The sequence below is a fragment of the Lates calcarifer genome, linkage group LG13, assembly GCF_001640805.2.
Source record: "Lates calcarifer isolate ASB-BC8 linkage group LG13, TLL_Latcal_v3, whole genome shotgun sequence".
Lineage (NCBI taxonomy): Eukaryota > Metazoa > Chordata > Actinopteri > Centropomidae > Lates > Lates calcarifer.
Genome location: NC_066845.1, coordinates 15211785 through 15234935, shown reverse-complemented (window position 1 = coordinate 15234935; position 23151 = coordinate 15211785). Strand labels below are relative to the sequence as shown.

Below are 23151 nucleotides of genomic sequence, written 5' to 3'. Positions count from 1 at the left end.
CTCCTGAGGTTACTGTGTATCTGGCTTTGCAGCTGCGCCACTAGGCAGTTGATGACTTAGTCTGCTGTTTGGTGCTGGGAAGATAATTTACAGTTAGAACTTCTTTTTTTGTGCTAAAAACTCTGATGAGTGTGGAGTTTGTGGGCTGGAAACCAAAACAGAGAGCTAAAAGAGGCTAAAATGCTTTGAGCTGAGGGAAACTGCAGAGTCAGGGGGATAATTCTCTGTGGGTTTGTCACTATGGGTGACTTTACATTTCATCCATTGCTTACATAAAAATATGTGCAGGTGTATGTATGTGTTTGTGACCAAATTCAGCCTAAATCATAGGTCCATTGTTTAACCTGAAATTGACCTACTTTGTTGCCACAGGTATAATTTTTTTGTCCACTGGTTGGGTAGACCTACATTGTATGCAAATTAGATGAATAATATCTATAAATAAAAATCCATATTTTTATTTCAAACAAAATAATTTATTTATATGCAAATTCTACCAAACTGACTCCAGATCAGCACTTTTTATACATGCCATCCATGTACACACACATGACAGACATTAGTTATGGAATAACTAAATCTTATCAGATGGGATCCCTGAGACTCCAAAAAGGTTGAGAACCACTGGTCTATACCACACCAGCTATATTTTATTTATGATAATATACTTAATATACTGTGTCTAATTACGCAAGGTCACAGAAGAAAGAATGTTTTAGTGAAACCTGTTAATGCTGGCACACAAAACATTTACGGTGCTACTTTGTAGATATTACAATACATTTGGCAATAATAGCAGTGCTGTCAGGCTGCAAAAGCAGTGCATGGTTTGTAAGAGGCTTATTTTGAGCTCTGCTACAGGGGCTGCCTTTGACTGGCCATTTACGGCTGGGAATTACAACTCTGAAAATGAATGTTTTCCCCACTTGCATGCTCATACAGTAATTACGGTTTGGGGTATGCACTCTGGCCAGGTGGAGCACCAATGACATAGGTGCGCCTTTTTCACCTTCACCCTTGACCTCACAGAGTCTGTGAACGCCCCCGGCCTTAAAAATAGCTAACAGCTGCTTTGAATTCCACTTTTTTATGGTTTGCAATACGTCTAAAAAACGAAACAAAGCACAACCGATTGCTACAATCATTATTTGTACTTTTCTTTTCCTGACTCAGGCTCCCACAGACCTTCATGCCTCCCTCGGCACAGCGCTCAGAAATCCGCTATGGCAACAGGGGAAAAAAGACAAGAAAAAAAAAGGAAAAGATTTGACAACATGGCGCACTTTCCCTGAGAAAAGTTTCTCCTGAACGCCACACAGCTCCGTTTTTGTGGATTTTCCCCGCAGTTTATCGACCCCTGCACTCCAACGTGGACGTTTTGGCTACATTTTGAACACATCTTGATGCATAAACAATCGACAAAAAAGCCAACAAGGACTGTGATGGGATGAGAGCGAGAACTCATCGCACAAGCCAAAGCAGTCAGACAGGATGGAGAAGCAAACGACTCTGAAAGAAAAGGTAAATAGATTTTAAAAAGCTGCTGTATACACTTTAGCGCGAGCTGCCATTTTTTTTAGTTAATGGCATTTTATTGCCCCCTGAATAACACTTTTTTACCTCGCGTCTTGGACAGGAAATACCAAATGACCATTCCTGCGAAAACCTCGTAAAAGACCTCTATCGATTTTCCAGTCATGCATACTGTACAGTGCTGCACAGTGTATGTGTGGGCTCTCCTGTCGCAGACAATAGCCAACTTAAATGTGATTGAATGTCAGTGGAAGATCATACAGATTACAAAAGAAGCTGTTAAACCAAAGCACACTTATTTTGTCATTGCATGAACAGAGTAGCTTGTCATGCCAAGTTCCTACAGTGGCAGTAAGTTTGTGTGTATTGCTATGAGTAAATCCACATAATTCCCCACCAAAACTGTAAATATGTGCAGTCCAGACTATATTTGCCTCTGGGGAGTTGAGTTAATTTCCATCTCTCTGTCTCCTTATGATTAAGTTGGTAGGGTGTCCCTCTGTATTGGTCTAGACTCTCATTATCTCTAACTCTCCACCCTTCCTGCCTAGTTTTGCCCACATACTGTAGGCAGCCCCCCAGTATGTTGTGGCAGACACAGGCACACAGATTGGACCTTCCCATAAAATCACTCTGATTAGCTCCCTCCTCCCCAATCCTGCTCACCAGCTGAAATCAGCTGGTGCAGTGTTTGTTTGAAGGGTAAAACCTGCATGCTCATGAGGCCCTAGGAGCAGTAATCTATAATAGATGCTTTTCCTGACATTTATTTAAGAGCAAGACTTTGAATGTCAGTGTGCGTGACAGCACTGTCAGTTGTGGTGTGGATGTCTCTCCCTTAGTCTGTTTGTGTATTTCTCAGAGGTGGGTTGCCTCCCATGGCACTTACAGCAACAAAGCCAGCAGTAAACATGTGTTTTAAAACCTTTGTGCGCATATCCCACTGGCTTACTTCAGCTGTTGGTGATTTAGCAGCATCACTGATCTTATCCTGATCTATAGGTGTTGTTAGAGGCTCAATATAAAACACTTAACACTTAAAAGTCCAGGCAAAGTAAAGCAGGAAGTAAATCCTTTCAACATTGTTGTCGTGTGATTCAGAGGATTATTTAATGGTTATCACAAAGAGAAGAAGCGGAAAAGGTGGAAAAGATGAAGGTCGAAGGGTGAAAGAAAACAACTGATTGGTTCGGCGCTGCAACTTGATGTTGAATCTACTTGATACCCAAAGCCCTCATGTCTGCTGCTTCTACTCCCTGGGCCTCTGGAAGTAATTACCAAGGCTGCCCTATCCCAGAATTCAGTCTGAGGAGGTGTGGTGAGAAAGAGGTATAATGGAAGCTGGCCCAAAAAACATGCAACCCGAGATGAATTTCATGATTCAGTAATACTCAGCAAACCGTCCTTGTTAAACGGACACGGCACTCACCTACTTAATCAATCAGACTTTATTGGTTGGATGCTGTTACATTAAGACTTGAATCAATGTGATAATTGGTTCGCATTCAAATGGTTTGCCTGCCAGTTGGTTCGGGAGTATAACAAGCTGAATATGAATGGGAACAATAATAGATTCAATCCCACATTAATGCCGATGGCCTTGCTCTAAGGCAGGTATTATCTTGTTGTGGTGGGAGATTTATCAGTGTAATCAAGATGTCTTTATTAGGCTAAACTTCACACTGGTGTTGTGTGTCTAAATCTCTTTGAGGAAGAATAACAAGTAAATGCCTCTGAATATCAGAACAAATACAGGCTTTATTCTAAACTAATAGGTAGTGAAAGATAAAACCATGTATGGCAAAGACCTACCCTATCTTAAACTTTGATGAATCTGTTCCTCGTACGCAAAGGTGGGTTAAACCATATTACATGAGCAAAATCAACAATCTCACCAGAGTCCTGTTAAAATAAATAAATAAAATTTTGTCTGACCTTTTTAAAATCTATTGCCATGACAGAATATGACCCAAAAGATACACTGATTGTTCCTTTTTATATTTTTCTAATATCCTTGGATTGGGATTTGGAGTGGACCTTATATGCTGTGCTTTCATACAGTTATGTGGCTTATATCCTCCCTGGTTTTATAGATATTTCTCTTACAGCAGACATTGACATTGACTTGACACAACAGGAAAATTACAGGTAGAACAAATAACAGCGGCTCTGTTAGTTCAGTGTTCCAGAAAGCCATAACTGTTGAGCTAGCAGTCACAATACCAGGGTCTGGAAACTGGCTACGCTAAATGGAATTCAGCCATTATTAATGTTATTAATGACAGCCATCATGCTTTGCCTGCTATGACAAGTCAAAATCTTTGCTGTGAAAAAGGTTTATTGATGTCAGTTGTCACATGGCGCCACACATATATGTTTTGTCATTTTTCATACACTTTTTCAGAAGCACCCTTCACATACATACATATACATCAATATTCCTTCACACTCTAGCTGCATTTTCTAACTGTTGTATAATCAGGTACCGCTGTCTTATGTGTAGCTGTAGTGGAGCAGTTTGGTATGAAACCAAAACTGCTCAAAAGCGAGGCATTGCCATTGAGCAATCCCTGGCATTCCTGGCAGTTAACAGTAAAATGTTTCTCTGTCACGCTGATTATAGCTCTTTTGTTCCTCTCTGTCTGTCTCTCCAGTTTTCAATCTTTGGTTCGCGGACAGCGGGCAGACCTATCCGATGTGTTGGTGGAGACGATGGGGCCAGGTATGGTCTCAGCAAAGCAGAGTTCATGGAAAAAGTGCAGCAGAGCAATGAAGCGTGTCAGCGCGGTGACTTTCAGGTGGCCGTCCATTTGTACAGCGACGCCTTGCAAGCTGACCCACAGAACTGCATCCTGTACAGTAACCGTTCAGCAGCTCTTCTCAAACTGGGGCAACACCAGGCGGCTCTGGATGATGCTGAAAAAGCTTGTGAGCTTAATCCCAAGTGGCCCAAGGTAAGTGTGCCTCAACAGCTTAAACTATGGATGCACTGAAAATTGTAGATTTTATGTATCAACAATGCAACAATAGAAGGAAGAAGGGAAGAGTTTTCCGTGCTGCATATAATAACATTTTGTCTTGTAAAATAGAAACGATTGACTTTTCTCAAGTGCTCCAATAGACTGTCATTGACAAATTATTTTGTACCATTGTTTTTTTTCCTCACAAATAGATGATTTATCTTCAATTCAAAGTGCTCCAAATTCTACTCACATTTTCACTCCTCAGTTTCATTCTGGTGGCTGCTGATCAATGCCATTTTCTGGGGTCTTGTCTTTGATCTTGTCCCGGCCGTGTGGACTAACCTGCGATAGATTTCGCATTACTCAGCCACAGAGATCACTAGGAGCCCAATTCCTCTCAGTGATAGAAATGCATTGATTTCATGATTTAGCATGGAGAGATACTTTTGTCTTTCGAGAGAGAGATTGATGATAATGTGGTAGAGTGGTATTGATGATAATTTGTCACTACCAATGATGCATCAGTGGCCACCTCTTCTTTGATCTGAGGTCATGTATCATCAGAAGCTAAGGTAGGTTTCCTCCTTTGTAAAAATGTGTCATTGCAGTGAGAACTGAGACTGTCACTTTTTGTTACACAGATAGTGCTGTGTGCTTGCTGCTTTGTCCCATTGTATATGGGCTTTTCAGAAGTAAAAGAACAGTAAAACTCTTATGAACGAATACCTGTCACAAATGCAGTCCTGCTAGCACCTGTTGTTTTCTATACTTCTTCATATCTTTGTTGTTATGAATATACAATTGCTGTCCAGCTGTTACTTAGATGTTTTTTTGGTATAATGCCCTTTCTATGTCATCTGATATTTCCAACTGTACAACAATAGTCTCCACTGCATGTCGTCTCTTCTCTCTCTGTAGCATCCGAGCATTAATGTAGAGCACATCTCTTCCATTCGGGAGGGATTTCATAATCTTATGAGGCCAGTGAGGACAAACTATAACTGAAAATCACTGCCAAAATCATTCTCCTTTCTCCTTTTTATATGCAATCCAAGTACAATGAACCCTTTGTGGTCTGACTGGGGGATGGTTGGCTTAATCTAGGCAGTGTAGCTCTGCTCATTCTAGGATTTATTGCCTGACAGCTTTGACTCTCATGCTAAAGTTTGTGTTAGAAGACTCAGTGTCGGTGTATAGCCTGACCCTTGTGTTTTACTTTGTAACATGAGACAAAGGGATTAATATGCCTGTGGTATTGACTATTGCATACTCATGTTTTAGATTAAGTATCTTCAGGCACCACTAGGGGTCAGTCTTGTCAAACAGGAAGGACTTTTCAGGCATTTTTGTCTGTGCAGGACAAAAAGGCATTCATGCAGTTTAATTTCAAAGGTACTTTTTCTTTCTTTCTTTTTTTTTTTTTTTTACATTCAGTGGGTTCATGGAAAGCTTAATGTTCACCATGACTGGTTGTCATTTTTATGGTAGAGCTGAATTGTGCTTAGACATGTATTAACACAGCTACTATAGAGAGTTTTGTGGGAGGTTTTCTGCTTGATGAATGCATAGGTGGGGGCCAAGATCCTTTTCTCTGATATGTCATGAATAAACAAAATCACATTTAGTCCAAGTTAAGCGCTGGCCATCTAATCAGTGTAATAATTTAGTATTTTCATATCCACTTTATTTAGTGGATATTAGTTATGGTACTCCTGTATTCAGTTAGTGCTTCCTCAAAGAACGTATTAATAATAAAGTAATAGTGGTCTTGATACTCATGGTGTTGGCCTTGGGGAAAGAAAGGTTTGGCATTGTGCAGCCCATCTGCTATGCTTGGATGTTTGATAAAAGAACAGGGATTAAATCACAGGAGTGTGCTGGCATTCAGATCCTATAAGAGTACATAATATCATCAATCATACCTCCCTATGACTGCACTTCTGGACTGGCCCCGTCAAACAGTGACAGGCATGGTTTTGCTGCCCCAAGCACCAGCGAGCAGCCCACCCTTCTGAAGCCCACAGCCAGCCTGTGAAGGACCCCCCCCCCCTTGCCCATCTAATCTGTCAGCTTTTCCCTGCTGAAAGTGCCAGAAAACACATTCTGAAAGAAGAAAGAAAATGTGTGGTTTAATGACCCAAGACAGCTTTAGGCCCTTTGTACCCCACCCTCTTACTGAATATAAAAAGCTTAAATGAGAACAAAATAGGGTGTCATTTCATAGACAAGGGGCCACACTTGTGTGTGTCTGTTCACATTTTGTCTCTATGAGCCAGTGTGGGAGGGAAACTGGGAGAAAATGTGTGGTGTATAACCATGCTTTCATGCCCATGATTAATTTTTAACTACAATAGGATTGATACTGTTGTACTGTAACTCTTCAGCTTTCGCTAACACTTTTTGATAGGCATATGTATGAGCCATTTATATAAGATGAAAAACATCTCAGCATCTATTTGCATTTGAGTATTTTGTGATTCTGTGTTGTGCCGCAAGTGCTTTTTAGGTGTATACAAATGACTGAGAGGACAATACCCTTTCTAGATGGATTCCCTGTCTATTCTGCTCTTCCATCTGGTCCCTCCCTCTCAACACGGCTGTTCCTGTGACATGTTAAACAAACAGCCCTTTCTGCTATCACTCCCATTCTTCTGCTTGAGTGCTGACAGGAGAGTTCCCAGGAAACCAGAAGACAACTGGCATTGCAAGTGTCAGGGGAAACATCTCTATCATTTGCATATCTTCTGATTATAGGTTATGATGGTGCCTATCAAGGGTATTCTGTCTCCTCAAGTGTTAATTGCCAAAGTTGCTCATAATGATGGGTAAAACCCATCAAGCCACATTTCTCAGAGAGGCCCGTACATTTTTTTTTCAGTGCATGCCATTACTTGCATACATTTTTCTCTTTCACAAACATAAAAATGTCCATTTACATCCCAGTGGAGGGGCCTTGGGTTTAACTGAGACAATGAGTGTTTGCCTTGGAAAAGGTCATGGTGTGTGGAGTGCTGAAAGGGGACTTTAATTACAGCAGCAGCATATCCAGTAATTGTGTAAGGACTGGATGCTGACACCCCAATGAGGCACAGATCTTTTTTTTCCTGCAGAGCTGGGCGATGACACTAGCTTTTGCTGTCACTGTGCGTGGAACAGGAAGAAAAGAACTGTATGTGGGATTTGAAGACCTCATCCTTTGCCAATCTCAGCAGCGCTCTGCTTTTCATGTGGATGAAAATCACTGGGGTGTAATGCTCCCCTGTTGGTATGACAGTCTGTTAAATCAGCTCTCATCTGATCTGTGTGTGTGTAAAGAATAAAGAACCCGTCTTTTGATCTCATGTGGAGAGTGGTTATAGCTCTTGTACCTTTCTTGCTGCTTTCATTCGCACCATCTGAAATATTTATCCCATAACATTTTGGTGACCTGTCCTATTATTCTGATACATGCTGAATAATGAACTGAAAACTTTGCAGTGAAGCTGCAGTAAGTAGGCTAAAATATGTGGATATTTGTGTTTGTAGGGCAGAGACCATGTATTAGGTGGCCTGTTAGTTTTAATGCAGTATGATAACACTGAGTTATACTATCCTCTGTATTTATTGTAATGTAACATTTGTATTCTCACACCACCATGAGGTTGATATTTAGGAATTTGAATGGGTTGCCATGAATTTTGCCATTCATGACATTCACGCCCCCCTTAGGATGAACAGTAACAAGTTTGGTGATGAGTTTATAATTTGTCCAGTTTTGCCTGTTTTTTTTTTCTCATAAACCAAACAAGAACATCTCTATCATCGTCAACTACGCTTTGTTTTTATTGTGGCCAGTGTAAACATTATGCCTGCTTAACAGTTAGCATTGTCATTGTGAGCTTGTTAGCATGCAGATGTTGGGTCAAAGGACCAATTCATGGAGCCTCTAGCATGGCTGTCTTCCCTGTTCTGTACAGTTTTAGATTTAAATGACAATAATTCTGTCTGTAAATTAATAACTGACTGTAGTAGTAAATACATGCAGAATTCTGAGCTCTATATGTATATTGGGGCCATGCTATGCTTCAGTGAATATTTATAATATCCCTCAATGCATATTTATGATTAGCATGATCTGGTTTGATTTGCAAGAACTGAATGCACCTGACACCAGCCTGCATACCTGCCTGTAGATATGAATAAATAGCTATAAAATATGAATGCCCTTAGTTAGTCATGAGAATACCGATAGGCAGCAGAGACTCATTATGATATTGCGCAGAGAAAGTTGCTCACCAGGTAGAATTCTCAAACCAGATATGTTGCTTCTCGCCTTTTTTGTGGTTTCAGATTATTGGGTTATAGTGGGAAAATGGGCCACAGGAGCTCATCTAAAATCCTCCACAAGCTCTCACTACACAGACGAGGCATATTTCGTGATTGTAACTGTAAGAAATAATTACTGGTGACTTTCTGAAGTTATCAGGGGAGCTCAGATGATTAAAATTGAGTGGTGGGGCTGACATGAGAGAGGAGTTCCATACCAAAAAAACAACAACAAAAAAAAAACCAAAGCAAAAACCATGAATATATGAAATGCAAAACATAAACTGCCCTAAAACTTAGCAAATGTAAAAAAATAAAAATAAATTACATATACCTAGTGGAAAATTAAAAAAGTGAAAAGCACCAGACTACATAAGATGGAAAAAAATTGCAGCCACGATCTGCACAGAAGAAATGCTTGTTTGCCAAAAAGTTGGTTCATGCTTTCAGTTTCTGTTATCTATGATCTCAGTGTGTGTTGATGATGAGTTTGTTGACCCTCTGCACACCACAGCAGTGTTTTTGTGTAAGAGGTTTTGCAGATATACACTTATTATGACAGTTACGCATTCCCTACTGTCTCCCTTCATGAAGATGTGTGCTCTGGGTTAAAATAAGGTCTTCCCGCCAGTTTCCCCTCTCCCACTATGCCGCTGCTGTTTTCCACCGTAGCTCCAGTGCTCGCCATGGAGAGAGTAGAGTCATGAACCACTAATAAGAGGGTTCCGTTTTGCCTCTACCGAGCCGAGGCTTGAACTAATGAACAAATCAAATGAATGGCATGTAATTATAGGCCAGATAGAGCGGGACGGACAGAGGGTTGGCGCTGGTGGGCACAAACCTGAAATTATTTGTCTGGAAAATCTGTGAAATGAGCGGGAGTAGTTAAATTCTGTCTTTTTCCTTTAGAAGGCCGTTGTGGCTAAGGAGCGCTGCACATATGCACAGGCCATGATGGAGGGGAAAGTGACCACACACACACACACACACACACACACATACACATGAATCTGCTGTTTTGATTTCAACAGCACTTCCTTGGCAGCTATGTCATTCTTTACGCTGATGAGATGAAACTAATCCTGTGCTGCATTTGTCTGTTTGCTAAGCACTGATATCTAACAGAGTTTTGCTTCACTGTGGACATGAAAGAGGCTTCTTTCTTGAATTACCCTATTTGATTAGTGTTTTGTATCCCAAGTGATAATATTCAGTAATATGCAACATAAATGTATTTGAGCCCCTGTATTATTATTAACCTGATGGATGCAATTTCCTTTCAAAATCACATGACCGTCTTTCATTCTAATAACTCCCGCGAAATTGAAGGCATCAACATTCTCCAACACATGCTGTTAGAAATAGCTCCCATTTCACATCAGCTCAACATTTTCTACAATGTGTTGCTTCTGTGTCTGTTGAATTGCCAGTGAGTAATACAGCTCAGACACAACACGTAAATTATGCCAGTAATATAACTGATAGAATTTATATCCGGAATGCGCCTCTATTTTCAGTCTGCTAACTCAATACTGTTGATGTATTCAGCATTTTTTCCCTTTTTTTTTTTTTCTTACAATTTGGAGCGGCAGCCTTCAGATCCTGCTCACCCGGGTTTGCTGCGATGGTGGCCAAGTGGTTTTCCTCTCTGCCACCCAGGCGCCCCACCAAATTGTAGCGTTTAGTAAAATTTAATCTACTTTCATGAAACACCAGACGTGCGCACATAAAAAATGAAAATTGGCCTATCTGTTCTTTTTTACACTAACCATAAGCTCTGTACAGTATATATCTTGGTGCTTTTCTGGATCCTACAGAGTTCATAAAGAAAAGGTTTTCAGGGTCGGATGATGTAATGTGGTTTGATGTGTGTGTGATGACCTCCCTCTCACCCCACAGCTGTCTGTCTCTAGACTGTCCTGGGGGCAAGGATGAGTCAGAACTGGGAGCTGACGTCACTTTGATGATAATCTGTCAGGCTTATCAACACCTACTGCCCAGCTCACACACATACATGATTTTAGTCCATTTTCACCCAAAAAACACAGTAGATCCAAAAGCATTGGGTGCATTTAGTGCTTTTTTCCTGACTAATTTGGTCAGTACTGAACTTTTAGTGTGTGTTAGTTTCGCATAAATCTTTCTTTGTTTTGTTTTGCCATTTTGCAGATAAGCTATTCAGAAAATTAAATGCAGCAGTCGCTTTGTCCCAAAAGAAATAAAGTTTGTCAGAGCTTTGGTAAGCACCTCAAACAAGAAACTTTCAATCATGTTAAAGAATGTCTGTGCCCTCAGAATGCTTTTTCCCTACGGATACATCATTTGATTACCGGCTTAATAGGTTTTTGCTTGCTATTACATGGCAAGAAATGTCAAAAGGCCCAGAGAAAGCAAGCTCATTGCCATGCTCATGGCATAACAGCCTGTCGCTGATAGTGGATCAGCTTTACAAGCCTGAGGAAATGAGGAAAACAATTGCACCCTGCTCCTAGCACATAACCCCATGGGTTATACAGATGCTCTTTTTTTTCTTCCAGGGGTTCATCTTGCTGTCAGCCTCATATTGTGCTGGCCCCTCCCACCTGGGAGCTCGGCAAAGGCTCGGGCCCCCAGACCTGGATGTCTCCAGAATTAGCACAGCCTGGCTCTGCTGCAGGGAGGAAGCACTCCCACTGGGGAAATGGGGTAGAGCAGAGAGAGCAACCTGCAAGAAGCCCATTAGTATACACTGCATAAGCACGGCAAGATGAATAGCAGAGCTTTTTTTTTTTCCTCGCTCTGATCTGCTTCCTGATTCTGCTGTCTTCACCTCTAACCTTTAGGTGACTAGTACACTCTCATTTTTCTCTTGTCAGTGCCAGTGGCTGTGTCAGATACATACCAATGTTACAACGCAGCTTAGAATAAAGATAAACATTCTGCTGATACATGAAATCACTGATTTATTGTTATATCTTTCACCTCTTTAAGGAGGTGCAAGGTTTGGTCTGTGCTTACGTCTTAGTGGAAAGTGTCCCTCTCTTAGCTTGTGGTCTGTCTCATACAGCACCTATTAATGATGTAACCTCCTTCCCTGAATGAGTCATATGCCCTGGTTCCTCCCAGAGAAATAAATTGGTGGAGATAAAGGTGCCACTAATTTTGTTTCCAGGTGGCTGACTAGCATTTTTGGAAAGAAGCATCGCAGGAGTTTGAGAAAATCAGCATCAAATCAATTCACACGTGAAATGAATGAAAATAAGTGGGTCAAGACCTGAGTTTGGGTGTGTGGCAAACCTTTTTTCTGAGCTACTTTTCTGTTCATCCCCAGTTCTGAGTTTTTCTTTTTTTGTTGCCACAGTTATATTCTCATCCAATTAGATTTTTGTATCTGAATATGGCTAAAGAAGAAATATTCATATTATTTTTGAAAAACATATAATTATGGTATCGGTATATACTTGGGGATTATGTAATTGCTGCTATACAGCTTAAGTGGCCTGAAAAAAGTAAAATGCATTGGGTGTATATGTGGGGAAGGGATTTTTATCTTGTTAGTATCACTCACTTACCCAGTAGGCTTGAAATTGTAAAACGTTTATAGTTTTTTCATTGATGGAGAACAATAGCATCACTTCTGCAGCATAATCTACTTTTTTGCTGTCCATGGTTATCCTTATGTTCCAGACAGTTACAGTTTGATAGTCGCTATCCTTGAAGCACTGAGGCTCTGCTGGAACTAGCAATATTAATGGCCTTAAAAATGCATTTGCATTTATCAAAGCCTGTTCAAATGTGAACCAATTATCAGCTACAGTTTAAAAACATTCTTATGACAATTCTTATCACTTCATGCCATATGCATGGCAGACATCAGATCTACCTGGAGTGATAATGAAACTGTTGCCAAGTGCTGTATTTCCCTCATGTTTTCTACATTATTTTTGACTGTTCGAGGTTTGACTTGTGCTCTTTTAATTGCTTCATCTTGTTCACCTTCATCCTCTTCAATGGTTTCAATGGTACCCGACTAGAGGATTAGAACCACCAGGTTTATATCCATTCCTAATATTCACATAACAGATCGAAACATGCATTGATTAGCATTTTCTTTTGCGGAATTTCTTGAAATTAGGTTAAAGTTTGTTCTACATTTGGATTAAAACCCACCTATTTCTTTACAGTTCATTAGTAGTCAAAACTCTACAGTGTATTTTAAAAGCTATTTGTAAGTTTTACTATTGCTACATAACCAATGTTAGCATTAACAACTGTTTGCTCGCCAAGAGCTGTCTCCAGCAGTGGAGAGCAAGGGCAGTGTCTTGCTTCTAGTCCGCCCCGTCACTTTCTGATTGCGAGTCACTGTAGCGTCCATACTACCCTGAAGAAGTAGCGCTACACAGAGGGTGTATTCTGACCTCTTGTATTGTATCATTACCACCTGCTCGCAGCAAGAAACCACTTTTGGGAGCAGAGAATACTTAAAAATAGCCCCTTTAAGTGAAATGAGTGATGAGGATATCTTTCTTCATTATTGCAAATAGAAACAGGCCACATTACCTTGCAAATCACAGTATACACCAGTGTAAAATGTCAGTGCACATTAATAGAACACATTTGTTCAATAATATGTCACTTAAAATGTGTCACTGTTTGGTTCAGAAGCAATCACTTTATATATCAGGAGAAAACAAAGTCCTATTTGTCAGTGTCTCTCATGTGGAACCAGAACATGAAATGTAATCAGGCTTTAGTTTAAGTATGACCTAATTTTGTCCATTAAGTGAGTGCTGCATGGTCACAATTTTTCTGTAATTACAGACTTAACTGGCATGTCGTATATGATTAATGATAGATGATTCCTAATAAATAATGGATGTTTGGAGGGCGGTCTGGAACAAAGAATGCAATATGCACAATATTATGTTAACTTCTGTGATAATCTCAGATTTTGTCCTGAGGCGGTAAGCAGGACCATTTAATATTCAAATCCAACCCAGTACAAGATGGATCTTCTTTTTCTGTCTAAATGTCTTGGTGTGTAATGGCCTTCAGCCTAATTCCTTCGTCTAAAGTGCTCCTTCTAGATCTCAGGGCTCGTGTTTAGGCAGCTAAATTACTCACTTGTGTCAGGTTATTACAATTAGCTGTTTGAGTGCCTGCACTGTCGTGTCTTACCTAGATACTTCCCTCTAATTCTTTCTCTCCATAATGAGTTTTACAGGGAAATGCACCAGCAACAACAACAGCGGTAGCAAAACGGAAATGCCTGGGGAGATGTATTAGCTAAAAAACCATGGAATGCAGGTGGTGTATTTATGTGCGTGAAGCTGACAAATGACTTCCGTGGTTATGGATATAATCTCAGTATTTGACCAGAGGGTGAGCTGCTCCAGTCAGGCGTTAAAAATCACACACACGGTCTCAAACAGAACTCGAGTGTGTCGCTGTTTTAATGAGCTGGACAATCAAATATGCACTCAGTGACCAGAAAAACATGAAGCTCTGTGCGGGTGCACACTACACTGTGTTTTATTTGGTCCTCATATTAGCTGGCACACAGTGTGGCAAAGAGACCTGTAGCTTAAGCAGGCAGTGCTGAATCTGATCAAATGATGCAAAATTGGTGCTTTGCTCACCTTTGAGTGGATATTTCATTAATCTGAAATCATCTCCAGGGTGTTCAATGAGCCCAATATTAGGAGATTGTAGAGGTTGGATCATTATTATATATTATATTATATTATTATCAACATAATTTCACCTGAATTTTACTCAGACCATTCCTGGGTGATTCTGACATGTTGACAGGGACACTATCTTGCTGATAGTACCATCATCTTGGGACCATGATGGCCATGAGTGGATACATTTGATTCAGTACAATGATATGAGACACTCTGAGACTGAAGCTTTGATATATATTATGATTATATATTATGATGAAGCCAGAATAGTTTCAGTCCCCTCAAAACCATTAGACTCCTCTGGATTGGACTGTACATTCAACAAGTCCTCCAACTTATATGACAATATACTGTATGTCCCTTGTCGCTACCCTTGGATGCAGAGTGTATGGCAGGCATACCAGACCTTTGTTGTCATGGTACCAATAATAAACATGCAGTTAAGGCTGTGGAGCGCTCTTTGGTTAGGTTTAGGAATAGATTGTGGTTTGAGTTATAGTAAGTACTTCCTCAAGGTTAGAGGACATTCGTCGTCATAGTTACAATTATAAACACAGGGTTAAGGTTGTGGAATGGTGGTGGATAAAAGAAACAATTGATTTGATTATCGGTTTCACGGGAAATGAATAGCATATAGAAAGTCCTGTGTTTTGTCAACCCATCCATCCATTCAGTCCTCGTCATAATGTGGACTTTGTTGCTCTAGCGCATCACCTGACTTCCTCATTTACTCCTGTCATAATTGCCACAACCGTGAAACGTCATCTAACAATAAAACAAGCTTGCACAGACGACCTATGGGGTCATTTTTTACAGGAGGACAGTCTCGTACATTTGTATGATGAACCCGTCGACCCATGTAGTTTACCCAGAGTCCACCATGGTGAGACTGTGTCAAGGGGGATTAGTCAGACCAGGCAGTCTTCCTAATCTTTCTTAGTTCACAGTAAGAGCCTCCTGTAGCTTACCATGAGCAAGAGTATCCTGCCTGGTCACCTGCCTGAATGCCTATTACAAGACAGTAATGGACTGTGTAATGGCCATTCTGCCCCACCATAATATAGTGATGTTGACTCTCTATTATTTGCTGCCCAAACCACCATATGTCTCCCACGCTCATCTACCAGGACCCTCCTTCAAAATGGCAGATATTTTGAAGTGTCTTGTATTCTGCCTCTTTCATTGTTTGCCTTTAGTATTGCTGCAAGAGAAACGTGGCAACTCTACGATCTTGGCAGCGCTCAAAACCCAGCCCTCCAAGAACCCAGAATCATTCTTTTTACAAAGTTTGATTATGATTTAAGTCCATTCTTGTTGATCCATTCACATGCAAAGCAAGCTCAGAACTGGAGTTGCCGTTGTATGCACCTGTTTATGTGGCGATACATATGCAAATGGAAAATACCACTTCTAATGCAGGGGCAGAGGTTTTATTTTTCAAGTGATTAGAAAAATAAAAACCCTGCCCCTGCGGGGACAGACATGTTTTCTCACTTACTCCTGGTATCTAACACAACACATTCAGCAAATCCAGGCACTTGGTTGGCAGGGTGTAGTAGTATATTGGACTGGAGCAACACTGACTCACAGCAGTTCTTTAACCATAATAACTACGTCCAGTCCTCATCAGTAACAATTGCCCAGTCACCCTGGGCAACCACTTTTGGACCGCAGTGAGCCACTTCATTTGGTATAGTTGTCCCTGTTGGCAACCACTTTTTTGTGTTGAAAATTCTGTGTCCTTGTTGTTAATGTCAGTCTCCACTTGGCCAAAGGAGAGTGAAAGTATTAGGTTAAAAAGCAAAAGGGAAAAAAGAAAGACAAAAAACCCCAACACAATTGCTTAATCCATATCCCTCTTTAACAAAATGAAGACCAGGCAGTGCTTCAGCATGCACACAATGTACACAGTCTTTCAGAATATCAAATGCGAAATAGATTTAAAAAAAAAAAAAGATAAATAATAAAATTAGGCTGAAGGAAAAACATTTCAGCGTTAAACTGTCTTCCTAAACACAATCCTCCTCATATCATCCTCATTTGCTGCAAATCTAGATCAAAAACAGCTCCATAGGAGATAATTATTTGGCATGTGATTATTAACCCTAATAGTAATTAGCTTGCAAATGAGTAATCTTAAATTAGTGAGCACAAGTTGTCTATCATTTTGTTTTATTTTGCTTAATTAGAAAGGCTAAGTTACTTTTTTTAAGGGAAATTCATTTTATGTGTCCCTAAACCAAACCAGAAAACTGAAATGTGATTTAGTGATGTAGTAATTAGTGATTCTGTTCATGTTTCTCCTGTCTAACTTGATACATAGATACCATACATTAGTAATAGCTGAAAGAAATGTTAAAAGGTTAAACATTTATTACCAAGGGAATCAACATTGAATTGTCTGCACACGTCTAATTGTTACAATGTTTCCCCAATGGACTTTCGGAGCAGGTGGTGAGTCAACAGTCAACGGTGCATTGACAATCAGCAAATGTCATGTTACACTGATGCTATTTTACTTACAAAACCACATTATGTCATTACTATGAAAATTGAAACAATTATCCAGAGTAGGTGGGGGGTGGGGTGGGATAATGATGCTGATGTGAACATCAGTTATGTCCACCCACATCCAGACAGGTGGCTTCCTGCAGGCAGAGCATCATTAAAGCGATACTCCAACCTAAATCAAACACCCAGAACATCCATAGAAACTTCTGTACTGTTCATCTGCATCCTCACACATTAGCTTGTGAGCAGGTGCCTGCATTTGTTTGTGCACATCGAGAGTGCCCACCTTCATCTTCTGCACTCTTAAACATTGATCAAAACATTTCTTTGTTCTCACTACGTCATCTGTTAAAACAAAGGTAGATTGCGTTTTGATTTAAATAGATTTCAGTCATTCAAAGCTTGTTGCAACTTAGTTTGAAAGACTGCAGGAGTAAGTGTGTCAAATTAGGCTTGGAGAATTGTTGCATGCATAATTGGGGTCTGGTGAGCTCCAGCGTTTCTGTTTATTATTGATTAATGCTACCTAATTAGTGCTTGGCACCTAACTATGTTGGTTAAATGATGTAAGTTTGTGAAAGACAATCTGAACGCTGTAAAAAGAGTATTATTAAAGAAACATGATTTGCTTGTTTGAGACTTTGTAGCTGCACAAGACCTCCACACAGATGTAATTGTCGCCAACGCGAGCTGTAGTTGCTTAAATGGTAGAATCAGTCATATGCTTCGACCAGCTGTGATTAGGCATTGCAGAAAATAGTTACAACCACTGAAATCTTTGCCGAGCAAAACAACCCACCTGTCAGGTTGTTGTGAGGGAACCAGTGCCATGCAGTTATTTTTACTCTGTGGGAGCAGGGGTGAGGCAGTCTGACGTTTTTCATCTGTTTTTGCACTTCCTACCATGCGTGCACTTTATGACACCCTTCTCATTGTGCTGACACTTATACTGTTAGAACTTTGGTTTGGTAAGAAACAGTGCGGCGACTGGTTTTAGGTTGAATGAGCTGCATGAAAGTGTCCTCAGTTGCATCAAGGAGCATGTGTGAAATGACCCATATGAAAATGAGGTCAGAGCCTTCACAGTGCACACAGTCCTTGGGAAATTCATATCTAACAATGAGCTGAAAACAGGAAACCGGTTGGGAAGTTTGTCAACAAAGCTCGGAAATGGCCTCTTTGGTTTGTCAGGGTCGCGGTTGTAGCCGTGAAAGTCAAAACATTTTGAGGATTTTTTTACTTTTAACTTGTACACCCAGACTAATGTAAACATAGATTATAATGGTTCAAATATCAGCATCTAACATCACACTCGAAAATAATGTGAGTGTGTATTTCCAGACACAAAGTTGTGAGTCATGTCTGTTAAATCATGAGTTTAAATCCTGCTACTCTGACTCACATGTACTGTGTCCTCATTGAACATATAGCACTCGGTTATGGGAGATATTATGAAGACTAATCTTGCTGTAAAATCTTGCACACTAATCTGTTTCAAAGGCTGGTATGGTTTAATTGAACAGTTGCTATTCAGTGAGCACGCTAGAATGTAAAACTATTATCATAGTTAATGTCCCAGACTTTCTAAAGTTTGCATACAGATACACAAACACTGAGAATCATAATGAAATATAAATGCATCGAGCATCAGAATGTTTCTAATTACTTCCACAGCTTTCATTGACTCATAAATAAAATAAATTACACATTTACCCTAAGCATTGGCATGTTTATTTATGATGCAGTCTCCTTTCGATTTCATCTACGTACTTCATGTAATTGCATATTTGCATCTGCTGTACCACCTCAGCTCTCATTTCCCTGAGCAACACTTATGGCACAAAACATTCATTCATACCACATGGGATTTCACCATTACAAAGTCTGTGGTTAAACACTATTACATTACTTGGGTCTGTTTGTGGAAACATTCAGTTTTCATTTTAGGCAAAATAGGGCAACAACTTTACAGGTTAGGTACTATATCATGCTCTACAATGTGATATATTATGCTGCTATATTAACACCGTGGTTAATATTACACATAAAAGCTAATGTGTAAATGTGCTAATGGGCATTTTATGAGATTTTATTTTTCTGCATTCATGTGTGTGTTTATTTGTGCACACCTGACCTTCAGCTGTCTGCCTACTGAATTAAAAAAAAAAGACATTTCATTTCCTCCTAAGTCCTTGGCACAGTTGATATTACACCAAAGCATAATTAAAGAAGATGCTTATGGGGTTGTGCGCAGCCCTCAGGGGAATTAATATCTCTTCTGTCTGACAACTTTAATTAATAAATAGGCGTGTTTGGCCAATTGGGATAGACTGATGGGTCTGTAGAGGTCAACACAGCCTCACAGCTGGACTGAACAGGCCATAGAGAGGTTCAGAGGGACTGTGTTCTGGTCATACAACACAAGTATGAATGAATATTGCCTTCACGTACTGCACTTCATTGTTTTTTTTGTTTTTTCACATTTTCTTTTACTACATTAATTCTGTGTTACATTTTTCCACAATGGCTTAAATCAACTAGTGTCGGTTTAGAAATGTATGTCTTCTAGTAATGTAAGCCACATTAATATGGAATATTTTACCATCCTTGGTGAGTTGTCAAAGGTTTTCAATTGTGTGGCCTAAATCCTAAATGAACACTGCCTTAGAGCGATGCAAGGCTTAAGCACTACCAATGATTCTCTAGAGGTTATGTTCAGAGAGTTGCCTCTTTCATTTCACTGTCACTCGCTCCACAGAGAACTCTGGAGCTGACAGAAAGTGTTAATATAGTGGGAAAAATTGCTCTTCTCTGTTCCATATGATAATGAAACTGTCTCCTTCGCCTGTTGCTGAGACCTTACATTACCTGACATATAATTACAAGAAGAAGTGTGTTTGGATTTAAAAAAAAAAAAAAATGTTTAGAAGTTTCAGGACTCATATTCCTTTTGGCATATTTAATTAAGTAGCATTTTCAGACCTGCTTGTCAGGCTAAGGAATTTAGGTTATAGTCTGTGATCTTCTGATAGAAAACTGATGTGGTTATAATCGAATCTAACAGCTTTACTGCAGCTGAAGATGGCTAGTTTGCTGCCAATACTGACAATAACAGGGATAAAGGCTCCGGTCGCATTGCTCTCATTCTGATCATTGTTGATCTATTCCCTTGATGAATCGTAACTCATTGTTTGATTGCTCTGCCGTTTCTCATCTTTATCTCTGCTCCTCTGTAATGGTCAATACCCTGGACCATTTGGTGCCATTTCACAGAGATGGTTCCATTATGACGGGCGAAATGTAATCCATCTGTGTGTAAGAGAGTGTGTGTATTTATGTGTGTGTGTGGCTATCTGTCTGTGTTCGTCTGGGAATGTTGGAACAAAATGCAGACACATAAGAAACAGATTGAGTTTCAAGTGGAATATAATAAATGTGTATTTGTATTTTTATGAGTAGAAACACTCTCCCCTGTATGACCATGAGTATGGCCAGGATCCCCAGAGGATAAATCTCAGTGGCCTTGGTTGACCCCCTTTTCCTCTAGTGCCACCATGAAGTTTGTGGTTTTACAGGAATTGAATGGATTACCATGAAATTTGGTGCACACACTCATGTTCTCCTCAGGACAAATTGCTCTAACTTTGTGGATCCCTTTTTCTATAGCATCACCTTGAAGTCTCAGTTTCTTTCTTTCCTCAATTCAACTCCAGATACCTCCAAAGCTACTGACATTCCCATCAGTCTCAGCTGTACTGTTCCTAAATACACCCTTGCAAAGCTGCAAGCATGGCTGTAGAATCTTTTTCTTGTCTCCTGATAAACTGATACTGATGGTAACCTTTTAATATTTATATCACCATCTTAATCTTGCTCTTGACCCAATTCCTTACCATAATTCCTGCATGTTGCATGTTAGCCTCAGTCTCAAAACTACCAGTGTTCGGTGTTGTGGAGGATTCAGTGTCAGCACTGTATTTGCAAACACAAGCATTTCCAACTCTAAATCCACAATAACGCTATTGCACAGAAACACTAGTTGGGTAGAAAAAGACTATCACTACATGGAAATATTGTCTGTGTTTGAGAGTTTATTACACATAGACACATAGTTAGAGCATCTGCTATCACTGGCTGGGTGATTGGCTAGTTATGTGACCCTATCAGTGCGTCTTGATGGGCTATGATATGGCTGAAGAACGTCTGATACAGCTGTCTCAACCTCTGCTCCAATCCTTCAACAGGAGGAAGGGAGGGTGGGTTTCATTCTCTTATATAGGTTTTATTGGATGTGGCAGACTAATAAAGAGTCTTGCTTTGGAGTTGAGGTGAAGGGTCAAAGCTGGTGATAAGAGTATAGATGGGGAGGGATAGGGTCTTTTTTGTGTGTGTCTGTGAGCGTGCGAGTGTAGACGTGCGTGTTTTGGAGCCTGGCTCAGGTTCCACAAATCCTCAAGGGACAGGAGGGGAGAACTGGACCGGGATTACAGTGTCTCAACGCCATGTTCTTGTCACTCACAGAGAAACACTTCCTGTGCTGAAAGAGAGTGAGAAGGATGTGAGATGTACAGGAGGGCCAGGGGTGAAGATGAAAGAAATAATGCACCGTTACCACTGAAAAATGAAAGTTTTTCAGATGACATGTTATTAGAAAGACGAGACTAACCATCAAATTGTATAGAGAGACATCATTCTTACATGACACCAATGAAATGTGAAATCAGACTCTTCCTTGTTCTGTTGATTTTATTTATTTATAATATACAATATAAATACAATATTTTAAGAGAAACCATGTTTACCAGACAGCTTGTAGATTGACATGATAGCCAGGTGGCATAGCACTTTAATTTTAGTTTTATAGCCTGCTTGACTATTGTGTTGATGTTTATGGTGTGCTAATGCAACGTTATTTATGAAAAGATTTCAAGCTGTTATATTGTTTTCAGCAAACCCATTCAGTCGAGTGGCAGGGGAAAATATTATTCTGGGTAAACAACTGGAGCAATGGTTGACCACTGGGTAATTTTCCTTATAATAAAAAGGCAAATTAATCTTGGTGTAGCAGTAATGTGCAGTAAGCCAGACTTTCTTTGTTCATTTATGAACCTTGAGTGCCTCTGTGCACATCTATATGCAACATACAGTACCTGTTTCATTATTTGATGGAGCTGGGGCACACACGACTTATTAACTTCATGGCTATGTGACACACATTTTTAATGCCATAGATTGTACACTGCAGTCCTTAGCGTAGGCAGTGATACATGTTCTATATCTGTTTCCTGTGGTGTGTGTGTGCTGCTCTTGTTGTTGTGGGGGCGACAGGCATACAGGGGGTTGCACTAATTAGGACTTCTCCGCAGCTTTTGTGGCATTTTCATTCTGGCGGTTCCCTTGGCAGCCTTTTTATTAAAAAAAAAAAAAAAAAGCCCTCTTACATGGTCATGCATTATTCACAACACAGGTGTCAATCTGACCCTTTGGTGACATCAGCACACAAGACGTCTAGCTGCACCTCAAAACCAGATGCCTCTCACAGCAGTGCAATGGCATGTAATAGTATATATGAAAGTGGTTGTGAAAATAGATGCTTGAGGATTATGAGCTTTTTCATATTTTTGCTGTTATTTGGACACACCATTTTACCTGATTCCTGTCCTGCCTGCATTCAATTATTTTCTATTCACTAAAATGAGAATACATTCTGGTGCGTAATTAGCTATGATTATCTGTTTAAGCAGAATTTTTGCACTTTTAATCAGTAGATCTATGGGTAGAAGCAGGACAGAGACCTGGCTGTTTTTCACTGCTGTAGTTGCCTTTTTATAGAGCTCCCACTGAGAGCTGTGGTCATCACTGCCACAGCTGGCCACCCCGTTCGCTTTCATTTTCTCTATAATTACATTTTTTGTAACAGAGTGAATAGCTGACAATAAAAGTAAAGGCGCCATAATTTTGAGTCTTTCTTTATGTTTTTCCAGGTTATCTTATATTCCCTACACCTTTCTGTCCGTCTCTCCATCTGATTATGCTGACTGTCCCGCTTCCATTAATCCACTAGTGAGGTCTCATGGGGCATGTTTTTCCCTAATAAACAGCTCTCTGTGTTTGTCTAATTTCTCCTTATTAATGTGGTCGCGTCTGGTGCAGAACCACTAGGCCTGGAGAAT

General features: G+C 40.1%; 1 protein-coding gene across 2 annotated transcripts in view; it reads left to right on the top strand.

Moving 5' to 3' along the window:
• The first annotated feature begins 1173 nt into the window (after window positions 1-1173).
• Window positions 1174-23151, top strand: part of LOC108878425 (tetratricopeptide repeat protein 28) — a 157368-nt gene continuing 135390 nt past the window's right edge. The window contains exons 1-2 of one of the 2 annotated variants that reach the window (XM_018669105.2): window positions 1174-1521; window positions 4188-4487. In XM_018669105.2, coding sequence (XP_018524621.1) covers window positions 1492-1521; window positions 4188-4487 — 330 coding nt within the window. In that variant the 5' untranslated portion in view covers window positions 1174-1491. The remainder of the gene's footprint in view (window positions 1522-4187; window positions 4488-23151) is intronic. The other variant, XM_018669106.2, reaches the window with a different exon arrangement.